Genomic DNA, 23,172 nt, shown 5'->3' on the forward strand with positions numbered 1-23,172 from the left:
CGAAATACGTACTTTGATTATACGCAAAGCAGCTACGCTTTGATTATACGCTATTGAAGCAAAGAATGTTTGATTAATTTCAGTATCACCTTCACTGAACTAAAAGTCAGTTTTCGTTACTTCTCCATTTTTAGGGTTAATCTTCTGTTTAGGATAAATTCGGGATTTGCTTACTGCATTGGTTCTAAACCCTGTTTTTTTTTTATAAGAACATAAACTAAGCATCAGAACTCTGTTTCCTTTCGAAATATATAAATTTATTATGAACGGAGTCATGTGTGCAGTTTGTTCCCATCGATTTATAACTGGCGCGTTGAAATATTGAATCAGAGTCATTGCGACACACATCAATCAATCACATGACAGATGCTTCCAATGATAACTTGGTAACAGGTTACATCACTTGCCATATAATCAAAACACGTTGTTCTTATTTCGAAGAACTCTTTATATTCGCTGACTCATCATTCTCTCATTCCACCTCATTAAAACCGCGAACAGTAGGATTAGCATTTAAACGATGAAGAAACACCAAAGTGAAGTGCTGTTTTCAGTAAAGCTTGTCATTCACTTATCCTTGAGCTGTCAGACACCGGATAAGATTTTTGTCTCATCAACATTTGTTTCAACCCTCAATTGTGTCTTTTCTCTAGTTAATTGTTGCCTACACTTTATCCCCAAAATTCAAGGTCCCCATTCGTTCAAAACAGATGACATGTCTTTGCTTTTAGAGAAGTGGCGACTTCTTAAGATGAGAGATGTGTCTGAGATAAAGCGAATGGAGACGGCCTTCGAACAAGGAAAATCATGAAGCAATCTTAGAGCTGATCTTTTTTGAAAAAATAATTTAAAACTTTATCTTAAAATTATTACGAATTCAGAGCACAGTTAGAAAAAAAATTTGATTTTGATTTTTGGATTTCTGATAATGACAGAAATGAAGTTGTTTTTTAGTTTAAATTGATATTAATTTCATGTATTTCTTTGCAGATATTATTTGAACTTCAAGTAAAAATCTTCCAGTTCACTTAATTTTGTCCTTTGATCCTTTACGCAAAATACATAATTGCCATTCGTTTGGCTCGAAACTGAATACTCTGAAACAAAACTAATGGGTTAAGTATTAAGCATTTTGGGAATAAAATGAATAATATTCATTATATTATTAACATTTTCGTTTGGAGATACTAAAATTATCGAGCCAATGTCGGATTGGATTTCGATTGGTCCATTTTTAATGGTATTAATTTGGCAACACGATTCAAATTGATCAAAATAACATTCCAGTTCCGTCTGGATAGAATAGAGAGAAATTTGAAATCGACCAGAAATCTGAATCTGAATATATATATAATTTAATTATTTATTTATTTTATTTATATATTTTTTTTTTTCATTACGGAAAGGCATACGATTGCCTTCAGTTAATTGTATTAGTCGCACATCAAGTTCTCTTATTTTCCATTTTATGAAATAAGAAAAAGAAAAAAATTCTTGACACTAATTGCGTGATATTTGAGAGTTCCTCATCCGCTAGAATAATAATCCGTCTTTGCAGTGGCATTTCCTGAAACTCTACTGAGAAATGTTCCAACTTTCGTTTGTGTAATGCAAATAACGTCACTAAAAAGTTCTTTGTATGGATGAGCATTTACAAAATTGGCACAAACTAACATCTCAGTAACAACTTCCACTTCTTTGGGATTTTTTTGGTATATTTATTCAAGGACTTCTTTTGTACACACATACGTGTGCGTGCGTGCGTGTGTGTGTGTGTGTGTGTGTGTGTGTGTGTGTATGTGTGTGTGTGTGTGTGTGTGTGTGTGTGTGTGTGTGTGTGTGTGTGTGTGTGTTTCTTTTTGGTTTTAGAGGAGTGTCAGCTTCCGTCACATAAAGCGAGCGGTATAAGTGTCCTAAGTATTCTCGCCGGAGCATTTCGTTCAACTGAGGTTCAAGAGCAGCGATATCTGGAGACTAGGTAAGTAACTTAGAAATAGCTTCATGACCGCTATGTAGCTGAGCTACACTACCATCCAAGTCCGATATAGGGTGTAATGTAAAGAAAAAGAAACTTCTAACTCGAAATCAGTTTCTCCGAGCACCTTTTTTCTTCTTGCATTATTTTGAATTTACCCATACGGTATTGTATCATCGATCCAAGCGAATGGTCATCATCAAGCAGCACGCTTACTTCAACAGTGGCAGACTCGGAAAACAGTTCTCCTTAGAAAAAATGAACTCAGACAAGAAGTGCGGTCTGCGTTTTATTTGCAAGGTTAGTAAATGCTTATCGGTGACGCCGCGGACTAATGGGACACTCTTTTCCAAATGAAAGAACAGCAATCTCAGGAAGAAGGAAGTCTCCCAGTAAAAAAATTTCTTCCTTAATCTTATCGACATAGTTAAATCTCAGATGTTTATCGACTGCGCCTAAAAGTTTTCTTTGATCTCTCACGAAAACTTCCTTTAGCCCACTGAACTTGTTCGCGTTGATTTCGTTCAATCGTACATTTTTCTTTCTTTTTCCGAGAAATCAACAAGAGCCAGTCGATAAGGATTGCACGACTGTTTTGATCCCCTCCTCTCATTTATCTACATTCCCTTCAGTACGCCAGTGATAATATTTTCCCTTAAGACTCCTTTACATTTAGTTTAAGATTCTTGTGTTCAGGCAGTAATATGGCGAACTTTATGACTTGCGTTACTGCTAGTTTTGCATTCTGGCATGCGTTATAAGCTGTGGGAAGTGAGTGACTGTAGATTCCACAAGGATGTCTGCTTCGAAGGATATTCACATCTATTTCAAAGAAACTATAACAAATTCACATTTTCTTTCTTCGTTTACTTCTTCTTCTTCTTGCTCCTATCATGAATCTATGCAGATAGCCTGTGTCGGTCTCGGTCCAGCGTTTCGTCGGTCTCAGCCCAGCGTTTCATTGCTCTGCCTCTGTTTCTTCGACTTTCTGGTTTGTTGGTCATCAGCTTAATGGGTATTCTCTCATGCGCCATTCATTGCACATGTTCATTCCCTTTGGGTCTGTATTTTCCTACGGTTTCCATTATTGATGTTTGGTTTACTTCTCTCAGTATGTCTTAATTTCTCTTTTAATTTAATGTTGTGTAATCTGTTGTTCAGTTTCCATTTCTTTATACAATTTAACTAAAATAACGATGTACCGATGGCTGCCTGGGCAGTCCTGTGGAAATAGCGTATACATTCGTAGCATTCTACTATTTGAAGCCATACCAGTGTGGATTTGATTCTAGTCGCCAACTCTAAGAGTTGTTCTTTCTTCATGCAGGTTAGGAGTTAATGGATCTCTGCTACTGCCAAGTAGGGGTTTCCCTTCTGAAAACCCTACTTGGTTTTCAACCAAATAAGGTTTTCAACCAAATATCTCAAAAATATCTTAGATATATCATAGACACACTATCAAGACAGCAATACGAGTGTTAGGGTATGAGATGACCGCAGCTGTGGGCTTTTTTTTTTCACTCCCCAAAAAATCTTTGATTCTTTGACAACTCGAGCTCACGCTCGACGAATGCTGAAGGATGGAGATTACCTGCAAAAACCAGTCTTCGGAAGGATAGCAAGGCTAAAAGATTGCTACTAACCACTTTAGAAGAATAAAATGCATAAAAGTGTTAGAAAATGTAGATAATATGCAATCGCCCAAAATCTTACCATCAGTGTAAAATGCATTTTACACCGGTGGAGTTTTTAATCTGTGCAAGTTACGTTTTCTTAGAAAATGTACACCAGGAAAATATTTATTCAGTGCATTCTAGAAAATAAAATTATTTAGAATCAATGGCTTTGTGGAATTTTTTTCGTCCAACAAAACTGGCAACAAACTCGCCAACCGGCAAGAAAAACACGTGCATCTAACATACATTCGACAGAGAGTTTGAGAAAGGTACAGTACTATCATTATACCTAACAAATTCACCGTTAACTTGTGTAATTGTCAGTTCGGGCTATTCTGAAAGTTTCTGATTAAAGACTTCAAAGTCCGCTGCTGTAACATCATTAAACGAGTATTTCATTGGATGGTAATACCATCTAGAATAGTGAAAACCTAACATATGTACTCTCTGAACAGTCGTAAACTTTCATCCACTTGCCATTTTAAAATGGGAGCTGTTTTATTGACTGGTGGATGCCCTGTGAGTAAACTTCTTTCTCTATCTCACAATATTATTGCAAAAGTGTTACTCCCAATTTAAAAGGAATTAATATTTTTTTTTCTCAGACGTTTGAATATTTTACAACCTGTCGTTTGCAAAATGAAGTTATTAGTCTCAGATTTACCTCTGGTCTTTCAAAACACAAACATCCCATATCGTGTCAGTGGTCCTCCTAGAACTTCAAAACACGTTTGTGTTTTCATTTTTTCTTATTCACTTTTCATTATTATTTAGACGATACACTTTTTCTTAAACTAATTCATGGACAATGCCAAAACCAACTCCAGCAATCCACTGCATTCATTCTCCAGCCTCCAAGAAAAAGATGCAGACTTCACATTCTTATTAACCACTCTTTAGCACATCTTCCGGTTATGACTTCTTGTTCTTTCCCTCCAAAGATACATATGCTAAATTGTTTTGCGCATCTGCTTGTAAAAAACGCCTTTTAGCAAATTACGCATTTCTATCGTATTATCTCCCTCTCTTCTGTCTTTCACCAACTTTGGTAAACCAGAATCTTCAGCCTATTCTCGTAGGAAGCTGACACGATGTTTTTCACGCTGTGTTTGTCACTGCGTTTTTCATCACCCAAATTATGCAATATGTGCTCTTCAATTCACTGTCCACGTTACTTGAAATTCTTAATCTCAATTTATCGCGGTGCAATCTCTCGATCTAATACATCGATTGGAACGTTTTCTAATCAAATTGCACACTTTTACAATTTGCCACAACAGAAGCAATAATCATTATCCGTCGTACACAGTGACGGTTTATTCCAAGCGTCTTGCTGATTTCTATAACTATTTCTTATTTCTATTGCCTTCCCTAACTTAATAACATCACCATCAAACACCTAATGTAAAAATTAAAAAGCAGAGAACCATTTTGATTCTACCCCGCCAAATACTATGATTTGAGGTACCATGTATATATATCATGTGATATGCATCCCAAAATTAATGTACTTGGATTACCATGTGGTATCCTGTCCAATGTTTGTGTAAAGTTAATGAATATCATGTTGTAGCGATTTCAACTCCATTCTCACTCTATTGTAGAGGCAGAGTAAATTACTAAGGTGAGACCTCTCCTTAGGAAAGCCCTGCTGTACGCCAGGATATCATAATCCTGTCCACTTTGGTTTCACCAAATTTCTCTAACATTAACTACCACTCCTGAAAGACGCTAACTGGTTTGTTTGTAATTGGCTACCCGTTTCTGTTTTCTTTGTTTGCGTTTTTGAATCCATCATCATCACACAGTGGAAGTATCTTTTCCTATCGCCCTTCTCGTTAGTGGTGAGAAAAATTAAACAGGATGATCGAACGCCCTTGCATATTTACAGGAGCCAATATCTCAACTAATTCGAGGGTGCTGTTTGAAATTTAGATTTTCTAATATCCTCAGCATCCCTGGTTCTTCAATTTCACGTCTCACATCGTTTCCTCTCGCCTACACGACTACTTTAACTTCAACTTGGTAATAAGCGAAATTTACAAAAAACAAAAACAAAAAAAAAACAACGACAACATTAATTAAACCTTTCTTCTGCGTATGTTACCTTCATACCCGCTGATTTTATTAAAATATCCTACCACAATCAACTTTCCTTTTATTCACTACACAGCGAAAGAATTTCTTAGAATTTTCTTTGGCATCCTCAGCTCATTTCTTGCCAAAATTTGATTTTGTTTTCTGTGCCATATTGATCACTTTCCTTGTTCGTGCTTTGTACTGTTCATGAGTTTCTGGATGGCATTCCCTTAAAGAATGTTTTCTTCTTTCTTCCTTTCTTTCTCAGATCCTGCTTAATGACTCTAATCCCCCACTTAACCATCGCCTGATTTATTCCACTTTTTAAGTGTGCCGTGGACTACGCACAGATCTACCCGTAGCACGAAGCAAAGAAGGCGAGCGTCGACAGATCATGGTAAATCTCGACAACTCTGACAGGCCAGCTGAGAAGTACTTCAGTCGTGCTGTAGCTGCGATTAGTAATAAGGAAAAGTTGCATTAATAAGGAGGAGGTTGCGAAGCAATCTCGCTGGGGTTTTCGGCGATAGGCATATTAACATCGATATGTCGACTGTGAATCTCTTCTAGTTTTTTCTTGTTTACATATATTGCGTAGATTTTATGCAAGAAAGTTTTATTAAGCATAATACGGCTCTGTTCTGGGCAGTCCGTGCACTTTCCGTAATTTAGAGGCTGTTTAACGGAGGGGAGGCTCCGTTAAACAGGTTGCATCACCTGATAACAAAAACTGCACCGAAGGTGCGGTTTTTGTTATCAGGTTTGTTATCAGGTTATCAGGTGATGCAACCTGATTGCTCAAACATTGAACGAATAGGCGATGAAACTCATAACAAACGTTGCCAAGCAATTATTTTCCCCCTGCGCCTCCCCTCCGTTAAGCAGCCCCTAAATTACGGAAAGTGCACGGACTGCCCAGAACAGAGCCGTATTATGCTTAATAAAACTTTCTTGCATAAAATCTACGCAATATATGTAAACAAGAAAAAACTAGAAGAGATTCACAGTAGACGTATCGATGTTAATATGCCTATCGCCGAAAACCCCAGAGAGCTTGCTTCGCAACCTTCTCGCCATGTGACTCCATAAATAAAAATACGACGTCATTTTATTGAATTTTCATTCCAAAACAGACTCGACGCTTAACGACGACATCTGCAAACTCGCAGACTGGTGCAAATTTGACCAAGGGAAATTTGTCAGGTGTCACCGGCTCGGGCCCCCGAACGAATGGAGTGACTGACGAATATGAAACTTCTAGTCAAGGTCACTTGCGATACCTGCGAAGAGATTGGTGTTCGTAACCGACGTGTATAACATGCTGGAAGGTATCACTGCCATGTCACATGCTTCAGCCTGCTAGAAGCAGGTCGGAAATTACAACAACAACCGGAAGAAAAACGACGTCGCATGGACTATGTGAAAATCCAGTCGTACATGTACTGTCCTTTCTCTTTCCACGAGCCTCTCTTCTCTTCTCCTCTTCTCACTCATCAGACGATTCGCATCCGTTCACCTATTGTAGCCTCGACTACTCGTCACGTGTAGAATCCGTCATCCTCCTCTCATTTTTCGAACTTTTTCTCACTTCCACACCTGATTTGCGTTCACCAGTTAATCCTATCGCGAGTGTCCTAATCTCCCTATTTGTACTCTGCATTCGAATTCACGCAGTCAACCGCCTTCTGGATGTTGTGTTTCCCTCCAAACTTACAAGTCCAGAATGGCAAGAAAATATCAGTATTTTGTTAGCCTTCATGCTGAATAATAATAAAAAAAAAAAATACTAACCAGAGGAATTCTCATAAATCAGCACTAATTAAGACTAACGAAACACTAATTTAGGGTCCCAACTGTTTGCTGAAAAGTAGGAAGATAGTCAAGAGAAAGATTGAATTCGCCACATTATCTGAAGTTTACATTTGCCTTTAGATCTGTGTGTGCTTTATCTTTGAGTATCACAATGAAATGTTTACATGGAATAATGGAAAACAAAAAGTTGTAAAAGAATGGTCTGCATGCAGATCGCAGTATTTTGTTAGCCTTCGTGCAGAATAAAAATTTCTCATAAATCAACACAAAGTAAGGCAAAAACACAAGACTCATTCAGATAATAACGTTAAACAGTTCGTTGGGATCCCAACTTTCAGAAACGATTCAGCAGTAAATATTAAAAGGGAGATATTCCATTTTAAATCTTCTGTGTTCTCTTTCCTTTTCCATGTCCTCTTTCTTGACTGACTAACCTGATAACGCGTGTGCTCGTTTCCACAAGACAATATCAAAATAAGATTGTAGGACTGAAAAGAACAAGTTTTTATCCAATAAACGATTTGAGGAAAATGAAGGTTTATTCAAATGTTTTCTCAAATATTTTGTCAGAGTTCTTGCAGCTACTCAGCACACATATTGCGAATACTGCCTTTCAATAATGCTTTGACCTTTTTTTTTCTTTTACAGCTATTTTCGACTTGTATCGACCCCAGGAAAGAGAAATCATGGCAATCCTTTTTGTGTTGCTCTTTGCCATTGCTGCAGTAGTCAGGGCAGAAGAATTGAATAGCCTGGACAGTATTCTCACCAAGGCCTTGGAAACAAAATGCAGTAAGTTTGTGGTGGCAATTATTAAATGAATTCTTTATTTCAGTATGTAAACTATCAATTAAAAGACCAGTTAAGATGAATGCCGATTAACTAAATGAACGTGAACATATTTTCTTCGTATCTTCAAGGATGGATATTCACTCACGTGATTCAGGCTTTAATTATGCAAAGCTTCGTTTTTCATCGAAGAAATAATTTCGCTTTAGTCATCAATCTCTTCTGCTGCACACGAAAGGAAATTTCATTCGTTTTGTGCTTCCATAATTTCCAATCAGACAATAACCTTTAGGCTCATGACGGAGTAAAGAGGCCCTCCTTCGTTCTTCATAATTTGTTTATAACGGTTATAATAAGCAAAGAAATTATCAAGACGCTGTATGGCTTTCTGGTGACTTTTGTTTTTTCTAAATACATATCCACCTTATACATGAGAGTTCCGGAGACCTCTGACGCTAGACTGCCGTGGTTAGAAAGAAATTTGTTGACGTTTTTGTTGAATACGTGAAGGTTTTAGTCGTTGGTGAACATAATATGAGAAGATTGTTGAAAAGAGCACACATGTTGGAAATGAAGGCAGGGGACGAGAAATTTCCATAGATGTGAAGAACGGAAATGTCCATTGGGGTTGCCTACAGCAGCAGCTGCTGGTGTTCGTCTCTGAGTACAGGACAGTGGAGGGATGGTAGCGGCCGGTTAAGTAGAGCAGTGCCCACGGAAATACCGACAGAAGAGACACAATGGAGCGTCTATGAAAAAGCGACTGAAGGATGTTTATGAAGGGAGGCGGTTATCCATTAGACCAATGGTTTCCAAACTCAGCGCCACGGCGCCACCCCGTGGCGCCGTGGTTATTGAAACGGCTACTACTTTTTTAGGACAAAATATTTATTAAGTAGTTTGGACATAATTGTTTACGAGGACAGGCTAAGAACATTTAAAAAAAATAAAAACTTAAAAAAAAACTACAAAAACATAAAACTAAACATGGAAGTTTTTGAAAGCATTTCAGATCTCTAACAAGTGGATTCTTGTTGTCACTCATTGGCGTTCATCAAAAATATTCATGTCCACGTGAGAATTCGAACCCACAGCCTGTTTGTTGAAGATCGAATAAGCTAACTATTCTGATAAAAAGGCTGGCAAAACTTTTCCCGAAAAAAAGATACAATTACTCAAGGAGAATTTTTTAAAGTTAAATCTCTCCTACGTGAAGTTGGAAACCTCTTAATGGATCATGGTTGCGGTAAGGATTGATAATCCAGGGAATCAAAGCTCACACCGGCGACGAGGTAAGATTTGAATTCGCCCCACCTAAGGTCCTTTACAAACATATTCTCATTGAGATACGAATCCATAACCTGGCAGTTGGGAAGTAGAGCGTTATTTTCTCTATTGGTAGGCTGGAAATAGATGAATGTTTTAAAATTATTTGTTTTCGATGAATGCTGCCTTTTGCCTGTTAAATTCCTTTATTCCTTAGATGATGTGCATTATTTTTTTTTTACAGCTCTTCCTAACCACGAAGAAATTTTAAGCTGCATTTTGAAATATATTGGCGAAGCGGTAAGTTTTGTGTTATTATTATTATTTATTTGATTTGTGCACCGCATTGGGAGTTCTGTGCGAATGTCCTTTTTATACTTAATAATTCTTCGCTCATTTCCTGATTAATATTAAATATATGCGTGTTTTACCATTTATCATCGACAGACTTCTTTCTCACTGCACCATTCCATTTTCCATCTCTTCGTTGTCTCATGTAAACTGGGAATGCAGAAACAGTATGAAGCGACCGTCAGTACAGAATGTTGTACTGACGAATTTTACATCTACGTGGTCCACTCAAAATATTATGACCATTATCATTATTTCTCAGTAATCAACCAACCGACATTCGAAGTCGACGATGCTGATCGATGCGAGGGTGTGCTTGTGCGTGTGTGTGTGTGCATGATCTGAGAGACTTCAAATTGGGCATGATTGTAGAGTACTACCGGTTGAAAGGTGGCTGTAGGAAATTACTGCTTAAGTTATTTGCTGACGACTGCAGGCCAGAAGAGCTTCCCCTGAGACGGAAAATCTACGGAACGCCCTTACTATATAAAACGACTGGAAGTATTTCCAGATCCCCAACCTGAGGTGCGCTCCTCCGTTCGGACCTCTGAACTAGGGTATCGTCTACTTATCCATGCTTATGTCTAATCATCTAAGTCAAGTAATCTTGATAATAAAATAATTGTAATAAAACTTGGAATACTTTCTCCATTTTGCACTTTGAATGCTAAATGGCAAATTTATCCAATTCCGTGCAACCAGAATGGAGTGATCGCTACGTACAAGTTCGAGAGGGTACTTTTGTGTCCGTCGGAATGTCCTGACTGTAACAATATTTTAAAATATCAAAATAATAGGATATGCATATTTTAAAAACGAATTAGATATTTTAATTTTAAATGCTTATTAACTTCAAGCACACTCTTCCGAATTTTACAAAAAGCACTTCAGCAGGACCTTGAGTGAGATTAATCCGTCAGGAATATGTCTCAGGAAAAGGTTATTTTCGCAGTCGAAAATTCACCTCTGTATTTCAATAGTTTTCGCGAGCATCGCAATTCTCTTCGCCTTATTTGCGGAATACTGTCATTCATGGATGTGCTGTGCATTTTAAAGAAAATGTGCACTTGAAACCGTCTTCTTCGGTCTTTTCAATGAAGAGTTTTTTTTTTTTATTTTATGCACACAGGATATCCAATGCGGCTCGAAGGCATCGGTTTAGATTTGAAATTCTTAACACCAGGTGTATTTTAAATATCAACTTCATTCAAGGAGATGGAACCATTTTCTATTTATTTATTTATTTTTTTACATTTCAGTATACATCCAGCTGGCTGGCTTGTGGCAGAGAACACATGAACGCAGGGATCAGCGATGTGAAGGATTTAGAACGATTCGCATGCGAAGGAGTCAAAGCAGGAACGGGAATTTCACAGGTGAGCGATTTCTCCCTTTTTTGCTTCACTGTAATTGCAGCGCGTTTGATACGCATTGAAGCAGCCTCAAAAAAAGTAACGTTCTCTTCAAGATGAAAAGAAAATATCTCTCTGAACTTTGAAATATCTTTTTGAATGCAATATATTAATATTGCCATTAAGCTATGTGAAGGAAAAGCTTTCGTCAAGATTTCTTTGAATCAATCGCTCTCATCCCTTCTTTAACGTTCCTTAGCCTACCTATGACACTAACGTGCCATGGGCGGGTAATCTTTCTTGGGTGATTTTCACATAAAAATTAACCCCAGCATTGGGGATATTTGATTTTCAGAGTACCACAGAGGCGAGTTAAAGTATTAAAAGAAAGATAGTTCGAAGCAGTACCGAGGACAGAGAATACAGCAGTATGATCATAAGAATACTTGTATTCTTTGAATGTTACTGTATGTCCTGACTGTAAGAATATTTTAAAATATCAATAGAATAGGATACAGATATTTTAAAATTGATGTAGATATTCTAATTTTAATTTTAAAATGCTTATTAACTTCAACATGCATTGCTTTACTTCGTGTGACATTTCTGAGGATAAGACAAAGATCAATGTTTTTTTATGTAAATTTCTTTATTTTTGGAGAAGTTGTATTTTCAAATTAGAAGAATTATTTTCATTAACAGCCTAACAGTTTATCTAATACTAAGAGGCAAAACCATTGCTAGTTTTCGGTTTACATATACAGCATGTGCACGATATCACGTATATGTTATAAGCAGTAATTCGTCCGAAGCGACGAGGCACAAACCTAGTGACTTATCTGAACAGACCTGCGTCATCATCAACTTCCTTTTCACATTACCATGCAATGCTATGTCGTTATCGCAATACATTGAATAGAAGGAAATCCTTCACCTGAAGGTGCCGTCAGCACACCAGGCAGCGGAATTAAAGTAGCAGCTATATCCAAGAGGGGAAGGAAACCAGTAACAACGCCATTTGCTATTTTAAATACACCTTCCACTGAATCTAAGACCTGCTTCTAGTTGCAGAATTCTCCGCAGACTTTTCATAAAAAACCCCATCAAACATATGATATCATGAGTGTGGGGGGGGGTAAATGAATAAATTTCAGATTTCCGGTTGTGATTTTGTCCATACTTTACTGATGGTCATTTTCACATGATTCTCATTACTTACTTCTTTTATGGTCCTTAATTATTATGAATAAAAAACCTCAGACAGCAATTCATCACTACTAGTACTAGAAACTGGATTAACTTTTAAAATACTGAGTATTTGCAAAGGTGTTTCGCTCAAAACAACTTCGAAGATACTCAGTATTTAAAAAAAAACTCCTCCCCTAGTTTCAAGATATCATTTTTTATTTACACCACTGTGTCTTCGTTGTGGATTTCTAAAATAATAATTATTGGATTTCCTAAAAGTTTTCCTTATTATTTGATGATAATCTCTGCACATATTTAAGCAGGGGCGACTCGTGCATAGGCACACGGAACTGCAGCCCCCCCCATTTTCTCGATATATAAATATATTTATTAATTATATGAAGAGCCAAAGGCTTCAATTCGGCAACATAAACTTATTTAAGTTAAGAAATATTACATCCCTTATTGTTTCATAGCTGAATAAGAAACTCAAAGAGTTTCATGCCGAATATAGAAACTATATATAAAGTTCGGTGACTCCAAGCGTAAGTAAATACCTGAATAGTGTTACAACTGACCTTTTAGGGAGCGCAACACTGAGGCAACTCATAGTAAGAGGTGGAGCAAGCTCCAATCACTATTCTTGATATTTCCCCATAATGTGAAACCCAGCCCCTAGGCGCTGCATTACTGTTCTACATTATGAGTGAGAGAAGGTCACTACCCAAACCGGTTTCAACCTTTATTGAGGTGTATTTAAGTAAAGACCACTCTAAAAATTAGACCATCCCGAAAGATCGCCCAACTCAGCGTTGTTCCACTCAGTGACAGGCCCACCCCGTCATTAAGAAGAACTTCTCAGCGTTGGCTCTACCCAGTGGCAGGCTCACCCCATCACCAGACAAAGCCATAATCTCAGCGGTGGCCCTACCCAGAGACAGACGAAAACCTATCCCAAGCAGAGCCTCTCATATATCCAGCGTCCACCTCTCATCAGTGAGTAGGTAAACCTAGAAATACCAAGTTTGTAGCAAACAGAACTTACATATACCCTACTATGAGAAATGCCAAGAAGGCGTCCTAATAAATTATTAATTATATGAAGAGCCAAAGGCTTCAATTCGGCGACATAAACTTATTTATGTTAGGGGATATTACATCCCATGTTGTTTCATAGCCGAATAAGAAACTCAAAGAGTTTCATGCCGAATATATTAAATATATAAAGTTCGGCGAGTCCAAGCGTAACAAATACCTGGATAGTGTTACAACTGACCCTTTAGGGAGTGCAACACTGAGGCAACTCATGGTAAGGGTGAAGCAAGCTCCGATCACTATTCTTGATATTTCCCCATAATGTGAAACCCTTTGAGTTTCTTATTCGGCTATGAAACAATATGGGATGTAATATCCCTTAACTTAAATAGATATATTTATTAATTTATTTATATTTGTTTGTAATATTTAGTTTTATCATCAACAATCGTATACAATTCTCTTATTTTGTGTAAAAAATAATAAAAATCCATCTCGTAACACTTAGGCAGGCGAAGAACGCTAGCAGCACTGTATTTACCACAGTGTCATATTGCTACGCACGCAAGCGTATGCATATCAGAGTGAGATGCGAGCTATTAGCGTAATGCGGCACTGTCCGTCACGCAGTTCCACTGTTGTTTATATGCAGTTTGCGCCAGTAGTAGAGTGTTCGTAGTGCTTATCGTGTTTACTCCGTCTCTTTAAATATTTGGACATCACAGTTAAAGACATAACATTTGTTATAGTTTTTATTTAGAACATTATTGGGGTTATTGACAATTTTGACCTTAGAATTTTTAAGTAATTTTGAATTATACTAAACTGTATAATTTTATCGATAATAAACAATATTTTTTCAGGTTTAATTTTCTTTTTTAATTTTTACCATAATTTTGATATTTTATGCAAACCCTTATACGCTGTACTTCCAGTGTGCATTTATATTTCGAAAGTTGCAGCACCCCACGATTTCAAGCCACGAGCCACCACTATATTTAAGATAAATTAGAACTCAAATAAAGTCTCTCTCTCTCTCTCTCTCTCTCTCTGTATATATATATATATATATATATATATATATATACAGGGTGTTCGGGATAAATTTGACATATTTATAATTAATTATATTTTTCCGTAAGTTACATGTATTAACACACACTTCTCTTTATTTAAAAGTTTGGACCCTTCTTCATTCATATACAAGATGTCAGAAAGGATGGATAGCTGGAACCCACCTGAATCATGGAAGAAAATAACTTGTATCATGATGATTCGTGCCCGCCATCAAAATAAGGATATTACGACTGCTACCCAAGCTCCCTGAATACAGTAAAAACAATCAGGCATGAACTAGAGACTTGCAATGGTGACTACGAGGATGTAGCAAGAAGAAAGATCCCTAGCAGACGATCTGATTGCCTTCGTACAGCAGAATTCCTCGCAAATCTGCAGGAACAGGTGTTGAAGAACCCTGGCATTGGAATTCGGGCTTTGTTCGTGGAGTTGCTAACTGTAGTCAAGCCCTGTATAACAAGGGTAGCCAATGGTAGGCCGTATGTATGGCAGGAGGATTCGGCCCCTTGCCACACCTCTGGGAAAAGTCAAAAATGGTTGTCTGAAAATTTCTACGACTTCACCAGTCCAAATGTTTGGCCTCCAAACTCCCCAGACCTTAACCCCATGGATTATTTTGTATGGGGCGCAGTTGAAAAAGACACCAATCGCACTTCCAGTAATACAAAAGCCCAGTTAATGGATAAAATTAAAACAGTTTTTGCGGCCCTTCCCAGGGAGACTGTAGCATCAGCTTCTGACAGCTTGTTCGAGGTTCCGAAGCAGAATTGAAGCTGTGATCGATGCTAATGGTGGTTACTTTGAGTAAATCTTGTTGATAGTATTGTAGTTAACTCTGCCTGTAATGTTTTTTTGTCAATTCATTAAATTTAATAGATACAAAGAAGATTTTCTTTTTCCTTACGAAACTGTCAAATTTATCCCGAACACCCTGTATATATATATATATATATATATATATATATATATACAGGGTGTTCGGGATAAATTTGGGATATATATATATATATATATATATATATCGATAGATAAGGACTATTCATAGAAAGATCTGACAAAGCTATACCTTCCTCTCTAAGCATTTTGCCAATGTTTTACTCTATCATGTTCATTCCCAGCATCGATCGAAACACAAAGTTTATACGACTTCCCATTTCTTCTCAGGATGATGTCCGTCTTTTCCGTACGCGTTGATCGGTATCCACAAAGTCATTTTGGTTAGAAAGACGTGGGTTCCAATCTCTTCCATCATTCGAAAAACCCTTATCAGGGCTTAACTGAAGACGATTTAACCGCACTCATACGGATGTTGAGGAGTTTATCCTCTGGAAAATCCCTCAAAATTGGCTAATCACTAGAATATCATCCCCCAACTGCTGACCGCACATATACATTAGTTGCTTCGGTATTATTTCCAACAGCTTACAGTGCGAATCCATCAGTATGGCAAAGGTTAGCTACCAAACCAGTCCGAGTCCGGGACACATAACTATTTTACAGCACACGAGACTTCCCTCTGTTACACAGCGTTTCGTTAAATTAACATAAACTGTTTGCAGTTTAACGCTCTCACACCACAAGCTTTTTTGCAGTTTTTATTCACTTCTAAAATATGTAGTGGTATGCCGGTGGCAGATACAGAAGAGGATATTCAATCCCCCCCCTACACAAGATAATTTGGAATGTCTTGACGTATTGCTAAACTGGAAAGCCTGAACGAATATATTGTGTTTCATTAAGTTCGTAGGATGTTTATGGTGCGTGTTTCATCTTCATAGAGCTTCTTAGGGCTCTTTTCAGGCTATTGTAGTTTGTAAGGTTTCTGTATTCAAAAGGTAATTTGTTTATCATGTCTGGGATGTAGAAGTTTCGCGTGGCCTTTCCGTAGTGATTATTGTATTTATATGTGATATAATTAGTATTCTGAGGTCTTGTTATACGGTATGTATTTCTAACTGTCCTGTAGTTGGCATCGAAATAATGTTTTAGCAAAGCTGCATAGTGACATAAATGTTTTGCTGTCAGTATTTTGTGTTCTGACATTGCAATGTTTATAAAGTCGTGATTTTCTCTTTGTTCCCAAAAGATCAATTTTGTCATTTTGTACTGTAGCGACACTAATCTATTTAATTTGTAGGGTGCACAGAATGCATAGTGGGAACTATGTGTTTTAACCTGTAGAGTTTGGCACTTATTGTTCGGAATTTGTTGTGTAGATGGTTTATGTTTATATTATTTATGTGCGTGAGTGGATGTTGGATGGTTATATATTTGTTATCAACCGGTCGGGTTCGGTGAATTTCTAAATATCATTAATTTTGTTTTATCTCAGCTTAGGTGTATGGAGGTTTTGGTGAGCCAGTAATGAGCAGATTTATGTCATGTTGCATATTTGTTTAGGCTATGCTTGCGTTATTATGGATAGATATTATTGCTGTATCGTCTGCGTATTGGAATATCTTACCTTTGAGTAGTAGCTGATTAATATCGTGCGTGTAAATGTCTCAGCTTTTCTAACAAGGTTGGATGTGTAAGTGTATCGAATGCTTTAGTTAGATCAATAAATACTACCATAGCAATTTTGTTTTTGTCTAAGGTGGTATTAATTACGTCTGTAAAGTCTTCTAAGAGAGAGATGTTGTTCCGTCATTTTTCTGAAAACCATATTGTGTTTTGGGGATAATATGAAAGATCTCAGTGTATGCTGTGAGTTTCTTCGGTATGATCCGCTCCATAATTTGATTGATAATTGGTAGTGTTGCTATGGGTCTGTAATGCGTTATTATGGATAGATATTATTGCTGTATCGTCTGCGTATTGGAATATCTTACCTTTGAGTAGTAGCTGATTAATATCGTGCGTGTAAATGTCTCAGCTTTTCTAACAAGGTTGGATGTGTAAGTGTATCGAATGCTTTAGTTAGATCAATTAATACTACCATAGCAATTTTGTTTTTGTCTAAGGTGGTATTAATTACGTCTGTAAAGTCTTCTAAGAGAGAGATGTTGTTCCGTCATTTTTCTGAAAACCATATTGTGTTTTGGGGATAATATGAAAGATCTCAGTGTATGCTGTGAGTTTCTTCGGTATGATCCGCTCCATAATTTGATTGATAATTGGTAGTGTTGCTATGGGTCTGTAATTGCTGATTAAATTTCTTTTTCCATGTTTGTATATGGGTGTGATTATGGCGGTCTTCAGGATACTTGGTATCTCTCCTGTTTAAAATATTTTATTTAGTAATTTTAATTGTATAGAGCCTAAGCTGGTTGTATGTTGCTTGCTATCCATAGATCTTATACCATTAGTTCCTGGGCCTTTGTTTGGTTTGATTTGATGTATTGCGGAGAGAAGTTCTGCTGCTTTTGTGGTTGGGAACCATAATGCCTGTTTTGATTGTGGTCCAAGTGTATGATCACGTTTTGTGATTAGAGGAATATATCTGTGCAGTTCTTGGATGAAGTCTGCAAAGTATTGGTTAAAATCATTTGCTGGTTGTTGCATAGAGTTTGCATCTTGCATGAAGCTGTGTTTATGGCTTCAGAGACGGTGGAATTAGGAGCACAATCTAGCATCTCGTTGATCTGATGCCAGGTTTTTTTAATGGTTTTTTTTTGTGGAGAGGTTAATTTTTCTCTGTAGCCGTTTCGTATATTGCATTTCTTATTTGTGTTGTAAGGCGATTATATGTTATATTATATTCGGTTTTTAAAGCTGCGTTATTTAGATATAGCTTTAATTGTTTCCTTAGAGCGTCCTTTCTGTGTATTTCTATGATTACGTTTTGTGTTACCCAAGAATTTTGGGTTGTTCTTGAACAAATTCTGACTTTCTTTGCAGCTTTCCTCCAGTGTGAGTTTAATGTGTGAGTCAAATGTAGGATATTTGTTGAATCTGGTGATGCCATGTGTTTCCAGTAGATTTTTCTTATTTCGTGGTTGACTATTTCTTCGTCTATTATTGTTTTGTGTTGCTTTTCATATGTGGAGCATTGCATGGATACTGTCTTGGTGAGCAGGATTAGAGATGTGAAGTAATTGTCTGCTATTTTGCACTTTATGACTGATGCAGTGTAACTGTTTGGTGGTACTCGGATGTTTATATGATCTAGGCAGGATGCAGTGATAGTATTTCAGAATATTTCTTCTCTAGTACATGATGTAATTGTTGCTATTAGATTATACATGGATAGCGTGTCTAGGTATTGTACAGTGGTGTTCTGGTTTTCGTTTGCAATATTTATGTTTACGTCGCCGATTATCATTCGGTATTCGGTTGAGCATATTTCTTGGCTTGAAATCCAGCAATTAAGTTCGTGCAGGAATTTTATCACGTTTAAGTTTGGTCGCCTGTATATAGCATTTAGTATTATGGGATGCTGGGTATGTGTGGTCTCAATGATTTCGATGCAAAGGGTTTCAGCATGCTCAAACTTGATTGACAGTTTCTTTTGCTATTAATTTACGTTCGATAAATATTAATATTCTACGTCCTCTTTTTTGTTTGGTAGCATGATCTACGTTGTTGGAAGCCTGGAATTTGGAAAGCAGTCGATTCGTCATCATTAGTCACCACTTTAAAACTATAAGAAATGGGAGCAGCGATACACCTGCAGCCGTTCGTATGCCTACACAGCGCCCTCTCATAATAATAATAATAATAATAATAATAATAATAATAATAATAATAATAATAATAATATTAATACTTTTTTTAATAGTAATAGTAATTTATTAATTGCTAAAATATTTACACAATAGACGTCTTGAGTGACATTGCAACTTATAATTTTACAGAATTCAGCTCAAAGTGCTGCATTTTCTACATTGATTTCAACTAAAAATTTTAATAGTATTTTTTTGCCTCTGTTAACAATGAAGAATATTAGGAATTTTTTGTATAATAATTTTTTTTGTTTATATAGTTTTTTAATTATTAGAGAATAATTTATTACATTATTTTTTCATGTCACATAAGAGTATTATATTAATGATATTATCACATAATAATCAGTATCTTCAGTATCTTCTTTATTGTTGTATAATTTACAAACTTTTTTATTAAATAATCTGCTTCTTTGGTTATGAGGATTACGTGTGGTTCAGTGAGGCGAGTTAATCCCACCTACTTCGAAGCTTGGGTTAGCTTTTGGGAAGAGAGTGGGATTTAGGCTTCACTATTTTATGTTGTTGCTACTGTTTATGTATGGGATTTTGGCATTGAATGCTGGTGATTTGTGATGTGTATGTCAGTGTTAATGGTGTATTAACTTTTTTGGTATATTTTCCAGAGTTCGTGTTTTAATGTTCTGTAGTTATCTATGTGTTTTAAATTTCTAGGTAGTTTATTTAGTTGCGTGGGAATCTGATGTGATCTCACAAATAATAATAACAATAATAAGTTAAGGGGATAATAAAGCCCTCATTATTTTAAAGCCGGATACGAAATTCAGAGATCGAAATCTAAGAGCTTCATTCCGAAGAACTATCTGCGAGTCCAAGCTTAAGTCAACACCTGGATAGCACAACACTAGGGCAACTCGGAGCAAAGGTGGTGCAAGCTCCATCACTATCCTTGATATTTTCTCATAATGTAAAACGCAGCTCCTAGTAGAGTAGATGTATTACTGTTTTACATTATGAGAAGAGGTCACTACCTAGACCTGTTTCGACCTTTATTGAGGTCTCATCAGTGAGTAGGTAGACCTGGATAATACCAAGGCTTAAGTGAAACGAACTTACATACTCCTACTATACGAATTGCCAGAACAGTGTATCCATATATTATTATTACTACGATAAAGAGCAAAGAGGCTATTTAATAATAATAATAATAATATCAAGATCAAGATATGTGTTAGTGGTTGAAGAAGCGTGGTCAAGAGTATTTATGTTAATGTCTCCTATTAGGATGAGCCTGTGTGTTGTATGCGGTTCGATGCCGCTTATCCATGCTTGTAACTCATGAAGAAAGCTGAGTGGATTATTATCTGGGGATCTGTATATCGTGTTTATTGTGTATTTGATACTATGTTTGTGGCTATTTGTGATTTTTTTTTAAAATTTTCTTTTCTTTTTTAATTTTCTTTTCTTGATTGTATTTTCTTTGATAAATGCCACGATGCCAAGTCTTTTGTTTGGTCTACATAAGTTGTAGGTTTGGTAATTATTTATCTTGTATGCGTAAATTTCTGTGTCGTTTAATGCAACTTCCAGCAGTATTAACTCATCTATGTTTATTATGGTATAGTTGAGCTGCGTTATCAATATAAGCTAGTGTTTTTTTATACTTCTTATGTTTGTGTGTACGATAGTGAAGTTGGTATTGGTGGAAATGTTGTGTGACTATTTCTTCAAAGACTCAAAGACCTTGAAGTTTATATGGTCTGACTGGATATGTTTGCCTATGTTTGAGATCTCCATCATATAGTTTTTTAAGTGATTTCTAATATTGTTCTTAAGGATATGAAGAGTTAGTGTTTTATATTGGTAGGCTGTGTAAGTCGGATTCACTTGTAATTACATAAACTCGGGTAATAATAATAATAATAATAATTTATAAAGTTGTCAGAGAAATAGTTAATGATTTGCTAATCATTTTTCAGTCAATTGCCATTAAAAGTTCTTTATAGGTTATAGAAAATATTGTAAGAATGATTTTGAATTTGCTTAATATTAAACATAACAGAACGTACTTCCTCAGTGTAGGTAATTATGAATAGATTTATTTAAGAATATTTTGAAATGGCCAAGTAGTTAATGTGTTTATTTAAAATAATTGTATTGAACAAATATGTGAAGGTGTGAATTTTTATAACAGGAGGGAGCTGGAAAATGGTTTTTAAAGATTTAACGAGCGAAAAACAAAATTTTTCACACCAGAAAATGGTTGGAAAAGCAAACAAACAAACAAAAAAAAATTACTTACTAGTGCTAGTGAGAGAGAGAGAGAGAGAGAGAGAGAGAGAGAGAGAGAGAGAGAGAGAATAAATTCCCCATTTCACGTTTCGTATAAAAGATGGATCAAATGAAGAAATCAATTTGCATTGTAAAGAATGAGTTACAATACTTGAACTGCATGAAATCCATCTCTTGGCTGAAAATAAGAGTTTATGAACATATTGAAACTTTGAGCGTAACACGCAATTTATGGTAATCTTTCGTTTCTTTTCAGAACATTTTTAAGGCGGGAAAATGTGTGCTTGAAGGAGGCAGCATAACTGAAAAAGAACTTCTTCTCAAGGCTGGGGCAGCCTACAGAGTAAGTCGCTTTAGCAGGGAATATTTTCTAAATGATACATTTATATGCATGCGAAGTTTGATATCCACCAGTTGAAATAATCGCATTCAGTGCTTTGTAATTTGCACATCTCAAAATACAGTTTCGAAGATACGAAGAAGCATTCGTTAATTCTTTTTTTTTTTTTTTTTTTCAGGAATGCGGTTCGCCTTTGGAAGACTAAGTGAGTACGGATTATTTCCTCTTCAACTCCTTCCGCCAAGCCAATGTAAACAAAATTTCTTTCATCCTTGGAAAATTAATTCTGTTCCTGTTTAACTGATTAAATTAAGCAACGAGGGATTTAATGTAATTGGTTCCATTAAAGAATTCAATGTAATTTGCACCAAGTTTCCACACATCCCAGGAATTTGGTGTCGAGGTTATATAAATTAGAAGCGCCCCCGAGTAAGGTTCGGCGATGCAATTTCGTCTCTACTGGTGTTATTACGCGCGTGCATTATTGCAAGCTTTTCTAAGAAGGTGAAATGAACGAACCACTCTTGAATTTTGGGTAAAAACATTTATTTCCTTCAGTTGCGTATTAAAGCTAATGATCAACATTCGTCGAAAACCGAAATTCTCTTTTACAGAACAAATTCATTCCCTCCAGATATAATACATGCACTCCCTTTTTGTGCATGTATTACGTTCTGGTTATTTTGTATGGAAAAACGCTTTCTACCTACAAAAAGAAGGCATAGCCATGGGCTTGCCATTATCTCCACCCTTCCATTGCTAACTTTTATATGGAACATTATGAGCAATATGCTCTAGATTCCTCTCCTTCAAAACCCAAAGTCTGGCTTAGATACGTTGACGATGTATTCGCGATCGGGCCCCATTGTCGCCAGACAACACTTTTCCTAGCCACCTAAACAAACAAGACAAACGCATACAGTTCACAATTGAGATTATCAAACAGAACACACTTCCGTTTCTAGATGTACTGGTCACATGTCTTCTTTCTGGCAGTCTTTTCTTCACTGTTTACTATAAACCGACATATACTGGCCAATATATACACATAAACTCTTACCACCACTCAACACAAAAACTGGGTGTCATTAATACTCTAAAAAACAGGGCTTTGAAGCTCTGTTCCAATGAACATGCGCTGAAAGACGAATTTAAATTATTAGCAATACTTTTCTAAAAAAATGATGACAGCCAAAATGCTATTAATAAAATTCTCTACAAGACTCCAATAAATAGAAAGATAAATCAGACTTCAATAAAACTATAGCCATCCCTTACATTAAAGGGACATCAGAAAAAATAAACAGAATACTAC

At 36.4% G+C, this 23,172-nt stretch overlaps 1 protein-coding gene across 1 annotated transcript in view; it reads left to right on the plus strand.

The window, feature by feature from the left end:
• Positions 1–23,172, plus strand: part of LOC150107888 (uncharacterized) — a 36,865-nt gene that overhangs the window by 9,689 nt on the left and 4,004 nt on the right. Inside the window, exons 2-6 of the mRNA XM_090415373.1 lie at positions 8,191–8,334; positions 9,842–9,897; positions 11,208–11,324; positions 21,774–21,860; positions 22,036–22,062. Coding sequence (XP_090271499.1) covers positions 8,191–8,334; positions 9,842–9,897; positions 11,208–11,324; positions 21,774–21,860; positions 22,036–22,062 — 431 coding nt within the window. The remainder of the gene's footprint in view (positions 1–8,190; positions 8,335–9,841; positions 9,898–11,207; positions 11,325–21,773; positions 21,861–22,035; positions 22,063–23,172) is intronic.

This window comes from Typopeltis vanoorti, chromosome 3 (assembly GCF_054136105.1).
Source record: "Typopeltis vanoorti isolate ZY-2024b chromosome 3, IOZ_Tvanoo_1.0, whole genome shotgun sequence".
NCBI classification, from domain to species: domain Eukaryota; kingdom Metazoa; phylum Arthropoda; class Arachnida; order Uropygi; family Thelyphonidae; genus Typopeltis; species Typopeltis vanoorti.